Below are 16,582 nucleotides of genomic sequence, written 5' to 3' on the forward strand. Positions count from 1 at the left end.
CTCACGAAACAAAAAAAAAAGGAAAGGAAAAAACAAAACACACCACCACCATTTTTCAGGAACAATAAAGCTTTTGCATCCGTTACAAATACACCAGGAGGATCAAACGCAACGATGTGCTGCTGTGCACAGTGTAGCTGCCCTCGCTGCAAGTCACCTTCATGATTTGTTGTTTTTTGTTTTTGGTTTTTTTTTTTTCAGTATTTCTGTACTGAGCTGCAATCGAAACCCTACCAAAAGCTCCCGGAACGAGACCTCTTTGCCGCCTGCTGACAATCCACACGGCTGCACAGACCCCCGGGCTGTCTCTCACGGGCCAGTCCCGTACCCGTCTCCCCCCGCCCCGAAGTATTTGCTGTTATTTAGTAAGACCGGACTCGCGCCGCAGACGGAGCCCCCTCCTTCCCGCTGCCCGGAGGGCCGGTGACTGCGCTCACGGCTCGACGGGGCAGCCGGGAGGGAGGGAGCCTGCCTGCGGCAGCGGCGGGCGGAGGCCACCAGCGTTTGCGGGCAGGTGACCCGCTCCGGCAGCTCCGCGGTCCCCGCCAGGCCCCGCTCACGCCCTCCGGGGCGGCCCCCTTCCCCTCCGCCCCTCAGCGCCGGACTCCCGGCGGGCCCTACCCGCCCCACGCAACACCACTAGGCCACGGGCAGCCGCTGCCGCCCCGGGGCGCGGGGGACAGGCCTCTCACCTGAGCCCTTGGAAGCCGCCGGCGCAGCGCCCGGCTGCCCGTCGCCCTGTGGGCCCCGGCGGGCCACCTGTCACGCCGGCTCCGTCTCTCGCTCCGGCTCCAGCTCGGCCCCGTCCCGCTCCGGCTACTCCATAGCGACGGCGACAGCCACAGCACCGGGAGGGGGGGGGGGGGGCGGGCGGCCGGAGGGCGTCTTACTTCCGCCCCGGAGGGGCGGCGCTGGGGCGGTGGCTGGGGGAGGTGGCGGAGGGCGGGAAGTGATGCAGGCCGCCGGCTTCCGCCCGCCGCCGCTATGGCGGTTTATTTGACTCCGCGGTTCCGGAGGCTGCGGAGTCAGAGCGAGCTTGAGCCGCGGCGGCGGCGAGGTGAGGGAAGGAGGGTCGTCCCTGTCTCGCCTCGGCGGGGAGAGCTCTGAGGGGCCCGTGGGATGGGCCTGTAGAGGGGCGAGTGCGGGGGGCAGGTGCTGTACAGAGGAGAGAGGGGCCTCCTCTGTCTGTAACCCACCCACCGCCCCCCCGAAGTCGTGGTTAAGGGGGGCGGCAGGCTTAATGTGTTGCGAATGTTGGTTTGTCGTCTGCTGAGGTGAGAGTGGTGTGTGGAGGAGGAAGTGGGGACTGGAGGAGCATCTCCCCCAGCGGAGGCTGGGAGTGCGCGGCCTGGAGGAAAGAAGGCTCATGTCGCCAATGTCTGCAAGTACCTGAAGGGGGGGAGAAACAGGGCGGAGCTAAGCTCCTCTCGCTGGTGCCTAGAGAGCTTGCGACCTCTCCACCTTCGGAGATGTTCAAAAGCTGTCTGGACGTGGTCCTGGCTGGCCCTGCTCGAGCAGGGGAGGTTGGACTAGGTGGACCCCAGAGGTCCCTGTGACCCTTAGCCGTTCTGTAATGAATTAATCTATATCTATACATACATACAGTATGTGTAGTAATTATAAAAAAAAAACTTCTTCACCTGTTTTTAGTGTCTTTTTGTTCTCTTCTGTTGACTTGTAGTCGGAAGGACTGATTCATGAAGTATTGCCTTTCTCTGTCTTTGTAACACTAAGCTGATTTCTGCAAAATTTATATATATATATATATAAACTTATATGTTTATAACTAATTTCATGGAGTAAAAATATGTTTCAAAATGTTAAAGTTTTACAGATGCTTATAAAGCTTCATATAAATATTTTGCAGATATTTTTCATATAAATATTTTGCAGATTGTGATGGTCCTTTTCAAGCAACTCAGCTGTGGAATAGTATTATTCATGCTCTTCACAGTCAGGTGGAAATCAAAAGACGTAGACAACATCTGAAAACCTACAAAAACTGTTTCACCGGCTCAAATGCTGTTGATGTGGTACTGAGCCATCTTATGCAAAGCATGTACCTGAGCTGTAATGATATTTCTCGGCTGAAAGGAGTCCGTGTATGCCAAGCATTGATGGATCACAAGGTGTTTGAGCCAGTTGGAGCAAAGCTTTACTTATTCAAGAACGAGAAAGAAACAGAGTTTGAAGACACAAGCACTAGTCTCTATAGATTTGTAAATAGCAGTCTTACGCCTCTTCTTCTGAGAAAGAATAAAGACAATGAGAGCTTGTCTACTGAGCAAATCTGCAAACAGAAGACAAAAATACCAAGTTCCAAGTGAGTTATTCTGAACTATCTGATTATTATTTCTTTTTTAAACTTAAGGTGAGTTAACTGTAGGTGAAGTCATGCCTGTCTGACCCAGGTATTGGAGACTTTTGAAAGCTATGTGCCAGTTTTGAGAAATGTCATGCTTCAATTGCAGATGCTACCTAATATTTCTTGGTAATCTTAAACTGCTTTGATTGGCTTTTGTTACTTAGAATAGAGTCTGTCACAGTAGCATGAGCCTAGGAATAATTTTGTTTTGCAATCAGTTGTGCTGAAAGCTGAGAATTAGAATGAATGAGCTACTTTCTGGAAGCTGGTAAAAGAAATGGAACTAATAAACAGTATTTGGAATCAATATTCTTGCCCTTTCCACAACGCAGATGTGAATGATTGGTTTTGTAGCAGCAGGATAGAACCCAGATACAATGAAGCCCTGAAGTCCTGATTTAGCATCAATTTAGGAAGTGACAGGAAGATAAATGTGTCCTGATCATATTTGTTATACATAAAATATTTAATTTTTTTTCCCCCTAAGCAGAACGAAGTGTGAAACAACACTTTCAAACCCCTTAGCATTAGAAGCAGATGATAAAAAGAGGGTAGAGGAGCTTCTTCAATCAATAAATGTTCATGCATCTTTACCTCCAAAGATCATGGTTAATGAACCAACTCATCTGCTTTCAAAAAGAGGTGAGGATTGAATTTTTCTTTTTAAAACTTGATTGTTTTTCACTGTATCTACTTGGAGTTGAGTACCTCATTTCTGTTAAACACTGCCCCTTAGAGTCCTGAATTTAACATGTCACTAATGACAAAATAGCTAAATGAGTGCTAAGTGGGTAAATGCTCATAGTAAGTAAACTGAAGGAAACAAAACAGCACTAAGTTTTTACAGGATGGTGCTATTTATTTATGCAAATACCACTTCAGAAGGAAATAGGTTTTAAAGAGTAAGTACATCTGTATTATACGATTCCTTTGCTATTCACTTGTCTTTTCGTATACATATTACTGATTAGAGTAGGTTATTACTAATTCTAATATGATGGGGGAGAGAGATGTTCTCTTTAAAGCCTTCTTTCTTAGCATTCCTATTTTGATCCCTTCTTACCCAACGCAGAAACTTCACACCATGCTGTTACCTTATTTTCTTTGAACACTTAGAACGTTCTTGAGTGAGTAAAAACAAAGGTTAGTGTTTTACATAAGATCTTATTTCTGAGGGTCTTTTTTTGTTTGTTTATGGTATCAGTAATAGAAGATGTCTGGAAACAGCAAACTCTGCTACGACTGCTGCAGTTAATTGATGTTCCGCTTCTGGAAGATATCTTGGTGTCTTCAGTGAAGACAAAACCAGACTGCTTTGGCAAAGAAGAAGACCTAATTATCTCAAATACTTTCCTGGACAGAGAGGTTACATGTAGCTTAAACTTGCCTGAGTAAGTTATACATCTATAAAATGGATTTGTTAGTAAATGCTTGATTTTACTCTTGATTAAAGATTTGTATTAAATGAACAAAATAGACATTCTTACACTTGTAGGCAAGAGTGGCATCAATGTACTTTCCTTTGACTTCCTTTCAGAAGTGGTAAGGGAACTCACAAAAATATGTTTAGGATTGGCCACTTGAGGATTTTAAGTATACATTAAAACTTTAACCTCAAGTATCGAAAACACTCCTAGTTTCTAGACGAGACACTTCACTCTTAGGTCTCTATAGCAGCTACTAGAACTCGAAAAAAATGTATTGTGACGCTTTTTTGTTTGTTTGTCCCAGTGCCTGATGGTGGTGCTGTGAAGATGTAAAGTCAATAAGGCATCTATTGTTAGCAACAGAAAAGGAGAAGCTAAGCTGTAGTACTGAAGAATGCTTATATCATAGGAATATAAAAGTGACAGCGTCTGCACGCCGTCAGTGTTCTTTTCCTTAAATGTTCTCTTATTTTTGTAGTGTTCCCATTGATTTCACTTGGGCTGATCTCTATCTTAGCATGTACTTCTAATGAATATGTCAAGGCATGGCTCCTCATGTGTATATGTCTTAGTAAGGCTTATTTATGTCAAATCAATACAACTTTTACCTTTTGGTGAGACTGAGGTCGATCTGTGTATCTAAAGAGACTCTTTCTTACAGCTTTTATCTGTTCTTGCTTTAGGGAGAAACTATTAATGTATTTAGAGTTTTATATAAGCTAATGAAACTCCTCGTTCCAAACTACATTTATTGCTGGGTAGCATCTTAAGTCCACAAGTTTTTCCTCCCATAACAGCTTAACAAACACTTTCTCTTGAGCTTTATACTTCTGTTGTACTTGATCCTTGCGTGATTGGTGGGTTTATGTCTCTTAATGTATCTCATATGTAATTCTTACTCTGTATTATTCTGTGTCAAGTGCCTCTAACGTTTGCTAATATCTCAGATGAGTGTTAATAAAATTAAATGCTTGCTTTATTACTTTACAATTACTTAAGAGGGGGCTGGAGTAGCATCTTTGTAAACAGTGTATTATTTACATCTGGCTTATAGCATGCATGAGAAATGGAAAATTCCAGGTATGAAGAATAGCCACCAGTATTACAAGTAGTTGTAGGATTAATTGCCCCCAATATGAAGGTGGGGGAGTAAGCATAATTTATATCTCAAATTTTCTGTCTTCAGTTTTCAAGTAGTGTCATATTATACTTGAAATAATCAAATACTTGCTGTCCACGTAGGTACTTAAAAACTGCAATCAAATCCTGCTTGCAGTGATTTCTCTGCTCATGGAATCATAACTAAAGGGAGGCCATGATCCTATTTCTACTTTATTGTGTTGCCACATTTATGCATCCAAGAATTATACAGTCCTTTTTGGGTGCAGCAGTTCTAACAAAAGTTCGTGTTTACCTAGCTGTCCAGCAGCTAGTTTGAAATCTTTGTTTCTGCTCTCCATCATAAAAATAAGGTTCTGTGGATCTTAAATAATATTTGCATCTTCTCATGAGTTATTGATGTAGTTCAAATTATTTTATATCCAGAGAGTCAGACAAAAGTAATTCTTTCTCTGCCCCCCACAGTTCTATGATTTTAGATTTCTTCTGGACAAAATGATTAAGTTAGTGACTCTTTTCCTCTGACTTCCCAGCCTCTTTGAACAGTGAGTTGTCTATCTGAATTTTAGATTCACCTTACACTTTCTATCCCTTAGTTAAGTCATATAGGCAACAAATGCTTAAGAAAACTCATGCCTTTATAGTAGGTCATATAATAAGCTGCTTTCACAGTCTTCTGGGATTTCTATGATTCTATGACTTAAATTATCTTTACTTTTCTCTGTTTTCAAAATAATTGTCTTGTGTCTTTTCTCTGAAGATTCAGCCCCTTGCTTTTTCACTCTGGTTAGCCCTGGTGGGTTGTCATCGTGTGTGTTACTGTAATAGTGGGGTGGTGTTTGGTTTTTAAATACGAGCTGAATCAGGCAAGTGTCCTGGGGTCAGTGACAATCTGGCACGAGTGCAGCTTGTTTTGATCTGGGCATACCTCAGGTGTATTGCCTGTGGCATAGGAGAACTATGGAAGTGGCTTATGTTGAGCAGGTCCTTGAACTAATATGGCGAAATAAATTACATAAACTGCTTAATAAGCAACAAGTTTAATGCTGTGGTTCAAATATGTGACTATAGCTGCATGGTTATTTCTGTCTAATTTTCTTTAAAATACTCTGCGTATTCTTATTTAATCCTTTAAAGTAAGCACTAAAACTAACTTTTCCTTCTACAGGCTTGACAAATGGCTCTATGCGGCAATTGAATGCTTGGAGTATTTCCCAGACCAATTCATAGTGATGGTTAGTCAGCAGTTACCTCAAAGCACTAACAAACCGAGCAGTCTGAATACATACAAGAAGATTCTTTTTGATATTATAATAAAGTATTATAGTCAAAAGAAGGACTCCCTTCTTGCCACTCAGGATCTCGATATTCATTCAGGAATTATAGAACTTATAGGTAAGAGCAACCTGGAACAAAAAAATGCAAGTGAAAGCTGTGTAAAGGATGGAACATACTAAGCGTTAATTGTTTGAATCATAACACCATTTGCAATGCTATTGCAGATGCACTTTAATTTACAGGTTGTAAGGGAACACTCAAGGTTGCTAGTCAGAACCTCTGCTCGAGGCAAGGACAAATTTCAAAGTTGCTTAGGGCTTGGTCCAGCTGAATTTTGAAAAGGATAGAGACTTTGCAAGGATAGAGATTCACTAACCTCTGTGGGTAACCTGTTTCCATATATAATTGCTCTCATTGTGAAAATTTCTTACTTCTAGTCAGAAGTTCCTTTATTGCTACTTGTGACTAATAACATAAAAGTAAAATCAAAATAAGGTTTTGTAAATTCTGGATTTAGGGCTTTTTTTTAGTAATAGAAATTTTTTAAAAATTATAAAAGGGGCTATTGACATTGTGATTCACTCCCAAAAAAACCCTCCCTACATACGCTCACAAGTAAAAGAGAAGGGTTTAATTTTAATACTAGTTTAAGATTAATCCTACCCTAAATAAACCCCATTGCTTCTTTGGTTCTGTAGGTTTTATGGACGTTATCAAAAGTTTCAGTTATTAGAGAACTATGACAAGCTTTCTGGCATGGGAGCACAGCTGGCCTGCGTAAAAACTGAAGCGGAGTGCTGGATCCTGTGTCCAAAAGCTCATGAAAATACAAAAGGCAGTATTTTTATCAGTAGTATTTTGCTAAGGAGAAAAAAAAAATGAAATTATAATGAAAGTTGTAAAAGGGAAACTATTGCAAAACTACATAACCCATCCACAAAAAAACAATGCTAATTTGAAATAACTGACTTAACTACTGGTAACATTTGCTGAATGTTCACTTATGTTAAAGATGTTATAGTTCATACGTGCACTTTAAATACAAAGCTCATATAAACTAATATTTATACAGTATTACTAAATTAGAGAATCAAAACAGCCAAATCTGTAGGCAAGAGAAAAGACAGTGTCATAATTATGCTGAATTACTCTTAATGCTTTAGTTGCCTGTAGGTTTTTTCTTTATTAAGTATCTGCTTCATCTAAAGTACATGACCCATGAATATCCAGGGCTATTCTGCGTTCTTATTCGTGCTTTTGTCTTGTCATCTTTCCAAATTAAGTAAGACTAACTCACAAGCTTTATTTCTTTTCGATGAAGTGTTAGCTGTAAAGTTATTAGGAAAAGATTCTCTGTTTGCGTATATCAGTCTATGCTCTTGGGTTCTCAGCTGTGCTCTAGTTAGTACTAGATCACTGTTAGGAGGTTGTGCTTAACTATTCTACAACCATTTTTCCCTCTCGGTGCTATGGAATAGATTATGGTCATTAGTGAATAACAACTTGGATTCTAGTAATAATTTTCAAGTAGAATCCAGTGCAGTTAACTTTACCTTGATAAAATGCTTTTGTTCTGACTCTAGTGCAAGAGAGAGCTCGAACTAGCTATGAACATCTACATATTTAAAACACTTTCAAAATTAATTTGAGAAGTGCTGCAGTTAGCTAAAGTACAACTTCATTTTGTTATCGATGTATATACAGTTATAACTGTGTTTTCCTCAGTTGTTAGTGTAAGATGGATGAAAATACAAGTCTGTTGTGAAGGCAAACATGTTGCTGTGCTTGTTGCCTTTAAAATGAACAGATCTAGAGTGCTTTAGTTATGTAACAGATGAATGCAGTTGGTCAGACTAGTCCGTATGGTTTATTGAACCTTTTTACATTGGAACTTTTTTTCTACAGTCTTTTAAAGTACTTCAGTAAAACTTTAATCACGGATCAGACAAACTCTTAAAATTTCCTCTAGCAGTGATTTCACTTCCAGTCTTCATATCCACACTTTCACCTGTCTTGATCGTGTCCTTTGGCCATTCTCTTTCCTGCCTTTTGTTGCTCTCCTTTTGGAAAAAGGTCACTTAATTGCTCTTTTGGTGTTCTTTTTAAACAAAGATGGTTTCAAATGGCTTGTGGTACACCCCTGAAGGTCCTGGATTATTTCTTGTAAAATATAATCTCTGTCCCAGTAATAGGACAGAGGCCAGAAAATCATACATAGGTTCTGTTCCTGTATCTGCCCTCATCTTGCTCTTGCCTTAGAAAATTACTTGGCTTTTTGATAGTTCCTCACTTTCAAAGTGAAGTTAACTAGAATGGCTTTAAAAGGCAGATGTAAGGGGTGGACACCAACCACCACCAAAAAAACAAACGAACCTTCAAAGCAAAGAGAAAGTTAGAATTGTTCATCTCATTAATTACTTTGAGATTAATCCTGGAATATAATACGAAGATGTTTAAACACAAACAGTGCAAACATCACTTCAGTGTTTGCACAGTGTACACAGAACACAGTACTGTCCTGTATATATTTTCCAAACACATGTGTTCCCTGACTAGGTATGGGACAAAGGTTTTAAGCTTATATTGATTAAATTCTGTATTGGCTCTTATCAAAAGGTTTTAGTAGTTGCTGAGAAAACCTGCTTTGGAGGGGAAAAAAAAAAGGGCAAAAATGGGATTTAAATTAGAATTTAAATATGTATTCTTGACTCTGAAAATGAACAGTTGCACTGGATATGCTTTTTTACTCCATTGCAGAAAAAGGAAAAACAGATCAAGCTCTAGAGGCATCACAACTTTATTTAAAATTATTAGCACCAAATATCCGAGAAGAACTACATAGACTCCTGACATTCACAGCCATTGCATCTGAATCAGAGGGCTACAAATTACAAAAACAAGTAAGTAACTGTTATGTTTAGCGTGGGAAATAGCACTTTCCAATAGTAAAGCTAACTTTTTTTCTCCAGAGTTAGAAGTATTCTGTTTACTGCCTTCCAATATGATTTGTTTGAAAACAAATATCAAGATGTTCTTCCCACTGATAGCATCCTGTTGTATTTAGTCTTTGCTGACACATTACAAGTAATTCTAATTCCGAGATCTTCTTTTTCTAGTTCGATAACAGATCGGTGATCATCAAGACTTGCACAAAGTTCATCTTACACAATAAGACATTGTCAAAGCCACAGGCGGAACTGCTGACGCAGTTTCTGATGGACAATCACTCCGAGCTTTTCAAGGTAGCTTTTTCAAGGTTTTTCGTTACCTCATTGGCCTTGTCATTTTAAATGTTAAATGCCGTGAAGTGCCTTTTTGGAGATGAAGGTTCTGAGGAGCAGAGTTTAATATTCCATCTGTTGCAATGTCATAGTTTAACTCCAGCTGGTAACCAAGCACTATGCAGCTGCTCGCTCACTGCCCTCAGTTGCGATGGGGGAGAGAATCAGAAGTGTAAAAGTGAGGGAAGACCTGTTGGTTGAGATAATACAGTTTAATAGGTAAAGCAAAAGCTGCACATGCAAGTGAAGCAAAACAAGGAATTCATTCACTGCTTCCCATGGGCCGGCAGGTGTTCAGCCATTTCCAGGAAAGCAGGGCTCCATCATGTGGAATGGTTACTTGGGAAGACAAACGCCATCACTCTAAACATCCATTCCCTTCCTTCTTTCCCCAGCTTTATATACTGAGCATGACATCGCATGGCATGGAATAGCTCTTTGGTCAGTTGGGGTCAGCTCTCCCAGTTGTATCCCCTCCAGACTTCTTGTGCACGCCCAGCCTGCTGGCTGGCAGGGCAATATGAGGAGCAGAAAAGGCCTTGACCGCCTAGCAACAACTAAAAACACCGGTGCACTGTTAAAAGTATTTCTCATCCCAAATCCAGAGCATAACACCATACCAGCTGCTATTAAAAAAGTTAACTGTCCCAACTGAAACCACAACATACAGTTTAATAGTACAGTCAAGTAGGGTGAGAAGCTATTTCAATCTGTGGAGGACAGCTTTGCAATCCTTTATATATAATACCTCTCTTGTTATTTGCATCATTTGTGTTAAGAAAATATTTGAAGTATTAAGAAATTTTTATAGAGGCCTTTTGGCACCTTGTTTCTGATGGCTGTCTACTAAACTCTCAGGCTTCTTAGTGTCTTTCTCCTTTAGAATTCAGCTGCATACTCGAGTGATATGTAGGATGGCATATTCTGGTGCCCCAATGTAGGTGTACAGCTATGACAACTCTTAAGAGTTCCTTTTAGTATTTTGAAATGTTAACTTCTAAATTAAAGAAAATAAGTAGAACCACAAAATGAAATGGCCTTTCTGATTAACTTGATCAGTTATCTAAATATAGATATATTTTATAGTCTCCTTTATTTAAATTCCATCATATTGTCACACATGAAAAAATACAACCTTCTCAGCCCCTGTATTGACTTTCTGAATTCAACCAGTGCATTAAAGTTGTGATGTTTTGTTACTGTTTTCCTTAACTATAGAATTCCCCATTAAAACACTAAACTAGCTAGAGATGAACTAATTAACTCAGCTGTTGCAAGATAGCTGTAAAATGCTCTAGACATTTATCGTCCAGTTACAAATAAGCCTCACAGAAACATTGATTGGTTTCAGTAAAATATTATTTTTAGTTCTTATACAATACATTCACTTCCACTTCTGACTTCAGCTAAAGAGACATGGGAGACATTTTTTTTTTAATTAGCTCCAGTTTAGTTTGAAAGTGTCAAGTGATTACTGCGAGTTTTGTATGTGTTAATATACAGCCAAAGGCAAATATTTTTGGTTAGGTGTTTTTTGGTTTTTTTTTTTTTTTTCTTTTTGTTATTAAGGGTTCTGACATGAGGGTTGGGGCTTTGGTTCATGATTGGAGATGGAGCCAGATCTGACAAATGAAGTGCCCACTACTTCATAGCAGTGACAGCAGAGTGGATGGTGACTCGCTCTTTTAACAACTGCGGTTGTGTATTATATAAGCTGAAATCAGTTCAAGGTCTACACTACGGTTTTTAAAATAGTTCAGTAAAAAACAACATCTAGAATATCTTGCCTCCTATTTCTTTGGCCAGCAATATCAGGAATAAACATACATATATGTGTTTTAGTGCAATGTTTTGAGAGATTTTGAATGTGTACCTGAATAAATGTAGGCATAGATTCTTCTGCAGTTAATTATGTGACTTTTTTTTTAAAAATTGATCATCTGAATGCTTTAGATTCTCAAAAATACAGAAGTATTAGTTTTGTGACTTTTTTTTCTTTGTCGGATTGTATTTTCAGACTCCTTTAACTCTTCTGGAACTAACTAGTAGGAGACTTGAGACTTTGCTAGAAGGACAAGATCCAGATACTGATTCAGGTAGATGCTATGATACACATTTTTATATAAACCTTTCTATACAAACCAATGTATCTCAGTTTTGCATAGGCTACGTTCGTTATTAGAAGTGAAGCATTAAAGCGACTAATGGCTAATTCACCAAATAATTAAATTATCTGCTATAAGCAAAACATTGACCTCTGAATATTAAAGGAGGAGGATTCTATTAATTATCTAGTTTGAACACATTACGTACCAAATAATTACTTCTGGAGAAATTGATGCAAAACGTGCTTCCTGAAGTGGCATGCTTACAATTTGGTTTGTGATATGACTTTTATATTTAGGAACAGCATTCTTGTATTTCTGCCACAAGACACCTAAAAATTCTCATAGAGCTCAGTAGTTTGGGGTTCTAATAGATGTCTTGAGCACAGACCTGATTCTGTATGGCTTTGAAGAACTTTCTTCCTTTTCTGGGTAAGCACAAAGTTTATTAAGACTTAGACTTACAGAAGGTTAGTATAGCCTAAAAGGATGGCATTTGACACTTGGTGTGTATGTGTTTTCCAGCTCATTTGTTTTATGAGCTGACATTCCATCTGGCCTTGATGCCAAAAATACCTTTCAGCACTGTGACTAAAAGGGTTGGCTTAAATAATTGAATTTCTCTCTGACTCTTTACCTTCTTCCTTTTGACTTCTGTACTGCCAGTGCATTACGTGCTTAAACATTGAAGAGAAACCATTAGGGAACTGAATAATACTGTAACTTATTGTGCTGTTTAATACTATATTTAATACAGCAGCTTCCTGGGAAGTAGTTTTGGTACAGACTCTTTTACCATCTGTGTTGCGTTCTGGAATGTGTCCAAATTGCTTCCAGTTCAGTGTTCTGAGTATCACATATTGTGCAGCCAAAGAATACGGGGATGAGCAACAAAGGAAGGAGTTGTCTGTCTGGGGTATTCCTGGAACCTTTGTCATTTCCATCTGCACACTGAACAGATGATTAAAATAGAAACCCCACACTAGATTCTAAGTTTTGGAGTTTCAATCTGTAAATGCATATAGATTCTATGTACTTGTTGAAATAGCTAGTTTGTTCTGATTGCAAGCTCTCCAGCATGGCATATTCCTGTTTTCCCTTTTCTTATGGAGGACACAGGAGGAAAGTCTTTCCTGGGAGCTACTGAGCTGTCTTAGCTGGTGAGCTTCTGAAGTGCGGGTGAGAGCAGGAAGGGACCCTGACAAGAAAAGGGGTCTGTCTATTGCAGAAAGGTAATCCTTAGGTTTGCTGGAAATTTAAAATACTGTAAACACTGAAGGAGCTGTAGGGTTGGTTTTAGCCACTTGAAACCACTGGACTAAAGAATCCACCGTGAAGTTTCAAGAGTTAATCTCTTCACCCTTTTGAAAGCTTTCCCTTTTGAAAGAGCTGTCTTTTCTTGATCTGACTCTACTAAACCATAAAAAGTATTTCACGTTTGGTGTTTGACAGACTCATGGTAAAAGAAGGGAAGGACAGGTCCATGTGAAAACTCTGGCAGCTCAGGTTACTACCACTCTTTATGCAAAGCCTTAAGAAGATGGTGTTTGTAGAGAAGGAACAGTAAGAATTTTTTCCCCTTTGGCAACTGACATTTGTTCAACCAACTTGCTCACTAACGTGGAATAGCTGAATGCCAGCCTTTCCTCAGGCTGGAACTCACCTGTCCAATGATGGGGCTTGAATCCTTGCAGGGCAGTGCTCAACTGCATAGGTTCACAACATTTTTGTAGCTAAGTAGTGCTTAAGTTACGTAACTCTCAGGCTCCAGTTCCCTGCTCTGCCCTCACTGTGAACTGCTGCCTGTTTGTCACCTCTCCTTCTGGTGCCCAAACCATGCTGAGCTGTGTAGTCACCTAGAAGTTCCTGAATCATATTCCTGAATTCAGAGGTCTGGTGTTTATTCACAAGTATTTATTCACTTGCGCTATGTACTGGACCTTGCTACGGATCTGATCCACTTGCAGGGAATCACTGGATCATGACAGCTGTGAGGTGCCGTTCTTGTCATGTAGCATTCTTCATTATGGCTCCTGTTTGCAAGAACTGTATTGGCTCTTTGTCTTGCAGGCCTGTTTGCAATACAAAATCATCTGTGATATTGCAACTGTAACACTGCTTATCAATCTTATTTTTGCAATTAATGTTTAGATGTTCGTCTATGCTCAGTGGGAGGCTATGGGTTTCACATTGTTTGTAGACGATTTAATCACGTCTGAACTGGACTATCGATACACCTATGTTTCTGATCATACTTTTTTTTTAATCGGGCTCTTGCATGATGCATTAAGCTTAATCTGAACCTCTGATTTCTTACAAAGGCTTCACCTTCTGTCAGCGTGTGACAACTAAAGAATATGAAGATCAAAAACAACAAACAAATCAGTATCTTCTCGCATTGGTTCAAGAGATAGACAATGACCCCACTATTCCTTTGAAGCAGAAGAAGAAGATAATTAAAGAATTCCGAAAGTACCATTCTCTCATCTATTGTAGTCGTTGTAAAACTACATGTGAATTTTGTACTCTAAATGTGTAGGCGTCAATGCAACCATTTTTATTTTTTCTTAAAAGGGGGATGCATATGAAAATTGCTTGTGATACAAACCACTTTCTTCTTATGTCCTCACATCTTCAGTTACAGGAAAGCATAAAAATTAGTATGCTGCTAAAAAGCATTAATTCTAATTAATATCTCTTTTAAGCAAAATGTACTTAATTACTTTTAAGTTAATAATAATGGCACACTGCTTGTGCTGCTTTGAGTTTGGGGATCGGCACTTTTTTCCTTCTGTCCCACAACCCCGTGGCTTTCTACCTGAACCAAGTCTGCATTCAGAGCCACGCTGGTGTTCGTAACCAGGAAGGCTTTTAATCTTTTCTATCTGTAGTTCATAATTTAACCGTAATCTAATCTTAAACTGTAGATGATGACTCCTGTGAAGACTGTAGAAGTGTACAAAGTATGTCAAAAAGGTTAGGAGTGGGTCAGTGGGTTTTGAATCGGTGGCGGGCAGGATTGATTAGGCTGGGGAGCTGTGTGTGCGGGCAGTCAGTAATTACAGCCTCTTGCTCCTTCCCCACCCTGCCAGACTGAGCTGCTGCTATTCTGCTAATTATGCAAAAGCAAGTAAAAAACTAAGTTTTGAAAAAAAAACTTGAGGAATAATAATCCTGTTTTAGATCTCTCAGTGTACTTAAGCAATTTATTTTAACGTGAGGATACTTTGATAGTGTCCAGTTATTTGTTACCTTAAACACTTTGATAGCGCTTATGGATTCCTAGCGTAAAGCTAGAAAGCACATTGGCCTGTCTTGACGCATTGATGGTTAACTGTACATTGACAAGGAAATCATGATTCAAATCATTAAATAAATATGCAATATAATGTTATAGGGGTTAAATTACTTCTTCTGGCTTTATGACAGCCGTTTGATCATGTATTGGACATAGAAACAGAACTGAGATTGGAAGGGACCCCTGGCTAGTCCCACCGCCCCGCTCGAAGTGGAGTCAATTAGTGCAGGCTGCTCAGGGCCTTTTCCAGTTGAAATTAGAATATCTCCAAGACCGGAGGTACCACAACTTCTCAGTTGAGTCTGGTCCAGAGTTTGACCAGCCTCACAGTATTTGGGGGTGGGGAAAACCAAGAAAAGAAATCCATCTTACGTTTAGGTAGAATTTCTTGTGTTTTTTGCCTCCTGTCCTTTCACTGGGCAGTGCCTGGCTCAGTTGTCTTTATTCCCTGCCCTGAGCCTTCTCTTCTCAAGGGTATACAATCGCAGGCCTTTCAGCCTCATCCTTGTATGACAGATGCTCCAATCTGTTATCATTTTCACGGTCCCTTGGCTGGACTAGCTCCGCTATGACCATGTTTGGTTTTTTTCTCTTGTGAATATGGTTCTTTAGGTATCTACATCCTCAGCTGCTCTTAAAACGTGGTCAAAGTTACCAAGATACCAAAGCTTTCTGAAAACAAATGTTGTTTTCTTTTCTTTTATAAATTGGAATGGTTACACTGTTAGATATAATCAACTATGTGTATAGGTAATAGGTTGTGTTAATTTGCATATTTCAAGTGGCCTTATTTAAGTGACCTGGCCCTATTAGAAGTCAGGGAATGTAGTTGAAATCTGTCCATGTGTCCCTGTTTATGCACTTGTTATTTAATGGTGACTGTCCAATGTAAAACAATTTCTGGAGGAGGAGGAAAGACCAAGTTTCACCTTTTGGAGGTGAATGCCTAATTGCTAGACTACAGGGCCACATATTCTTTTTTCTAGCCCCGTGTTGGGGTTTTCATCGTTCTCCCAGAAGAGGGAGCACGTACAGAAGTAGGTTATTGAGAATTGTAAACAGGAAGGTATTTCCAGATTAAGTGCTTCTGGTGTTGAGTAGTGGGAGAAGGGGCTTTTAGTTTGGTTTTCGTTCTCTCTCTTTTCAGTCCCTTTACTGGGTCTCAGTCAAAATACTGAACTGGGTAAGAGGGAGAGGTGATGACATGGTAATTTGTAGGCTAGAGTAACTGGGAATTGTTTTGGGAAAAATTGTTTGTAAAAAAACAAGTTCTTGCACTTTGTGACTTGATTAGAATTTTCTTGTGATAATTTAAAGATGATAATAAAACATTGTATAAAAAGCGGTGAATCAGTCTATCCTTTAATAGTGCTTTCATAGGGAAGAGACAGCTCTGCGGCTGTAGAAGCAGGTATCAAAGGGCAAGGAAATGCTTGAAGTGGACAGCAGGAGTTTATAGCTGCCCGGTGCTTTCCTTCAGCTCATGGGACGAGTCAAGATTGATCTCGTTCTGCAATGGAAAGGAAGAGATCTTGAGAGCCCTATTTTATTAACCTACCCTAACAGGAGGATCTACAAACTTTTAATCTTCTGTTGAAAGAAATGTGATATTTTACCTTTAAGGGCCTGCTGAACAGAACAAGTTTGGTGAACTGCAAACTACTGTTTTTCATTGTTACGCTTTCAGTTACATTCCAAAATGAAGAAAG

The 16,582-nt window shown here is 39.8% G+C and overlaps 2 protein-coding genes across 3 annotated transcripts in view; one reads left to right on the forward strand and one right to left on the reverse strand.

The window, feature by feature from the left end:
• The window catches only part of SCYL2 (SCY1 like pseudokinase 2), a 40,865-nt gene extending 40,025 nt beyond the window's left edge, over positions 1-840 (reverse strand). For both annotated transcript variants that reach the window (XM_063322721.1, XM_063322720.1), the window contains exon 1: positions 693-840. The gene's annotated coding sequence lies outside the window, so the exon portion shown is untranslated. The remainder of the gene's footprint in view (positions 1-692) is intronic.
• Positions 841-950: 110 nt separating this feature from the next.
• On the forward strand, positions 951-16,582 carry DEPDC4 (DEP domain containing 4). Its single transcript, XM_063323919.1, has 9 exons — positions 951-1,057; positions 1,894-2,323; positions 2,856-3,007; positions 3,570-3,756; positions 6,080-6,306; positions 8,947-9,089; positions 9,306-9,431; positions 11,488-11,566; positions 13,897-16,582. The coding sequence occupies exons 1-9, from the start codon at positions 985-987 to the stop codon at positions 14,112-14,114; spliced, it is 1,635 nt and encodes a 544-aa protein (XP_063179989.1). The 5' UTR covers positions 951-984; the 3' UTR covers positions 14,115-16,582.

Source organism: Chroicocephalus ridibundus, chromosome 1, assembly GCF_963924245.1.
Source record: "Chroicocephalus ridibundus chromosome 1, bChrRid1.1, whole genome shotgun sequence".
Classification (NCBI taxonomy): Eukaryota; Metazoa; Chordata; class Aves; order Charadriiformes; family Laridae; genus Chroicocephalus; species Chroicocephalus ridibundus.

Bases quoted from the DNA above. Each gene is read 5' to 3' on its own strand.
- DEPDC4 (XM_063323919.1), top strand. From the start codon at position 985: ATGGCGGTTTATTTGACTCCGCGGTTCCGGAGGCTGCGGAGTCAGAGC. The intron at 3,008-3,569 runs GTGAGGATTGAA...TTATGGTATCAG, and splicing joins TCATCTGCTTTCAAAAAGAG to TAATAGAAGATGTCTGGAAA. The intron at 9,432-11,487 runs GTAGCTTTTTCA...TTGTATTTTCAG, and splicing joins ATCACTCCGAGCTTTTCAAG to ACTCCTTTAACTCTTCTGGA.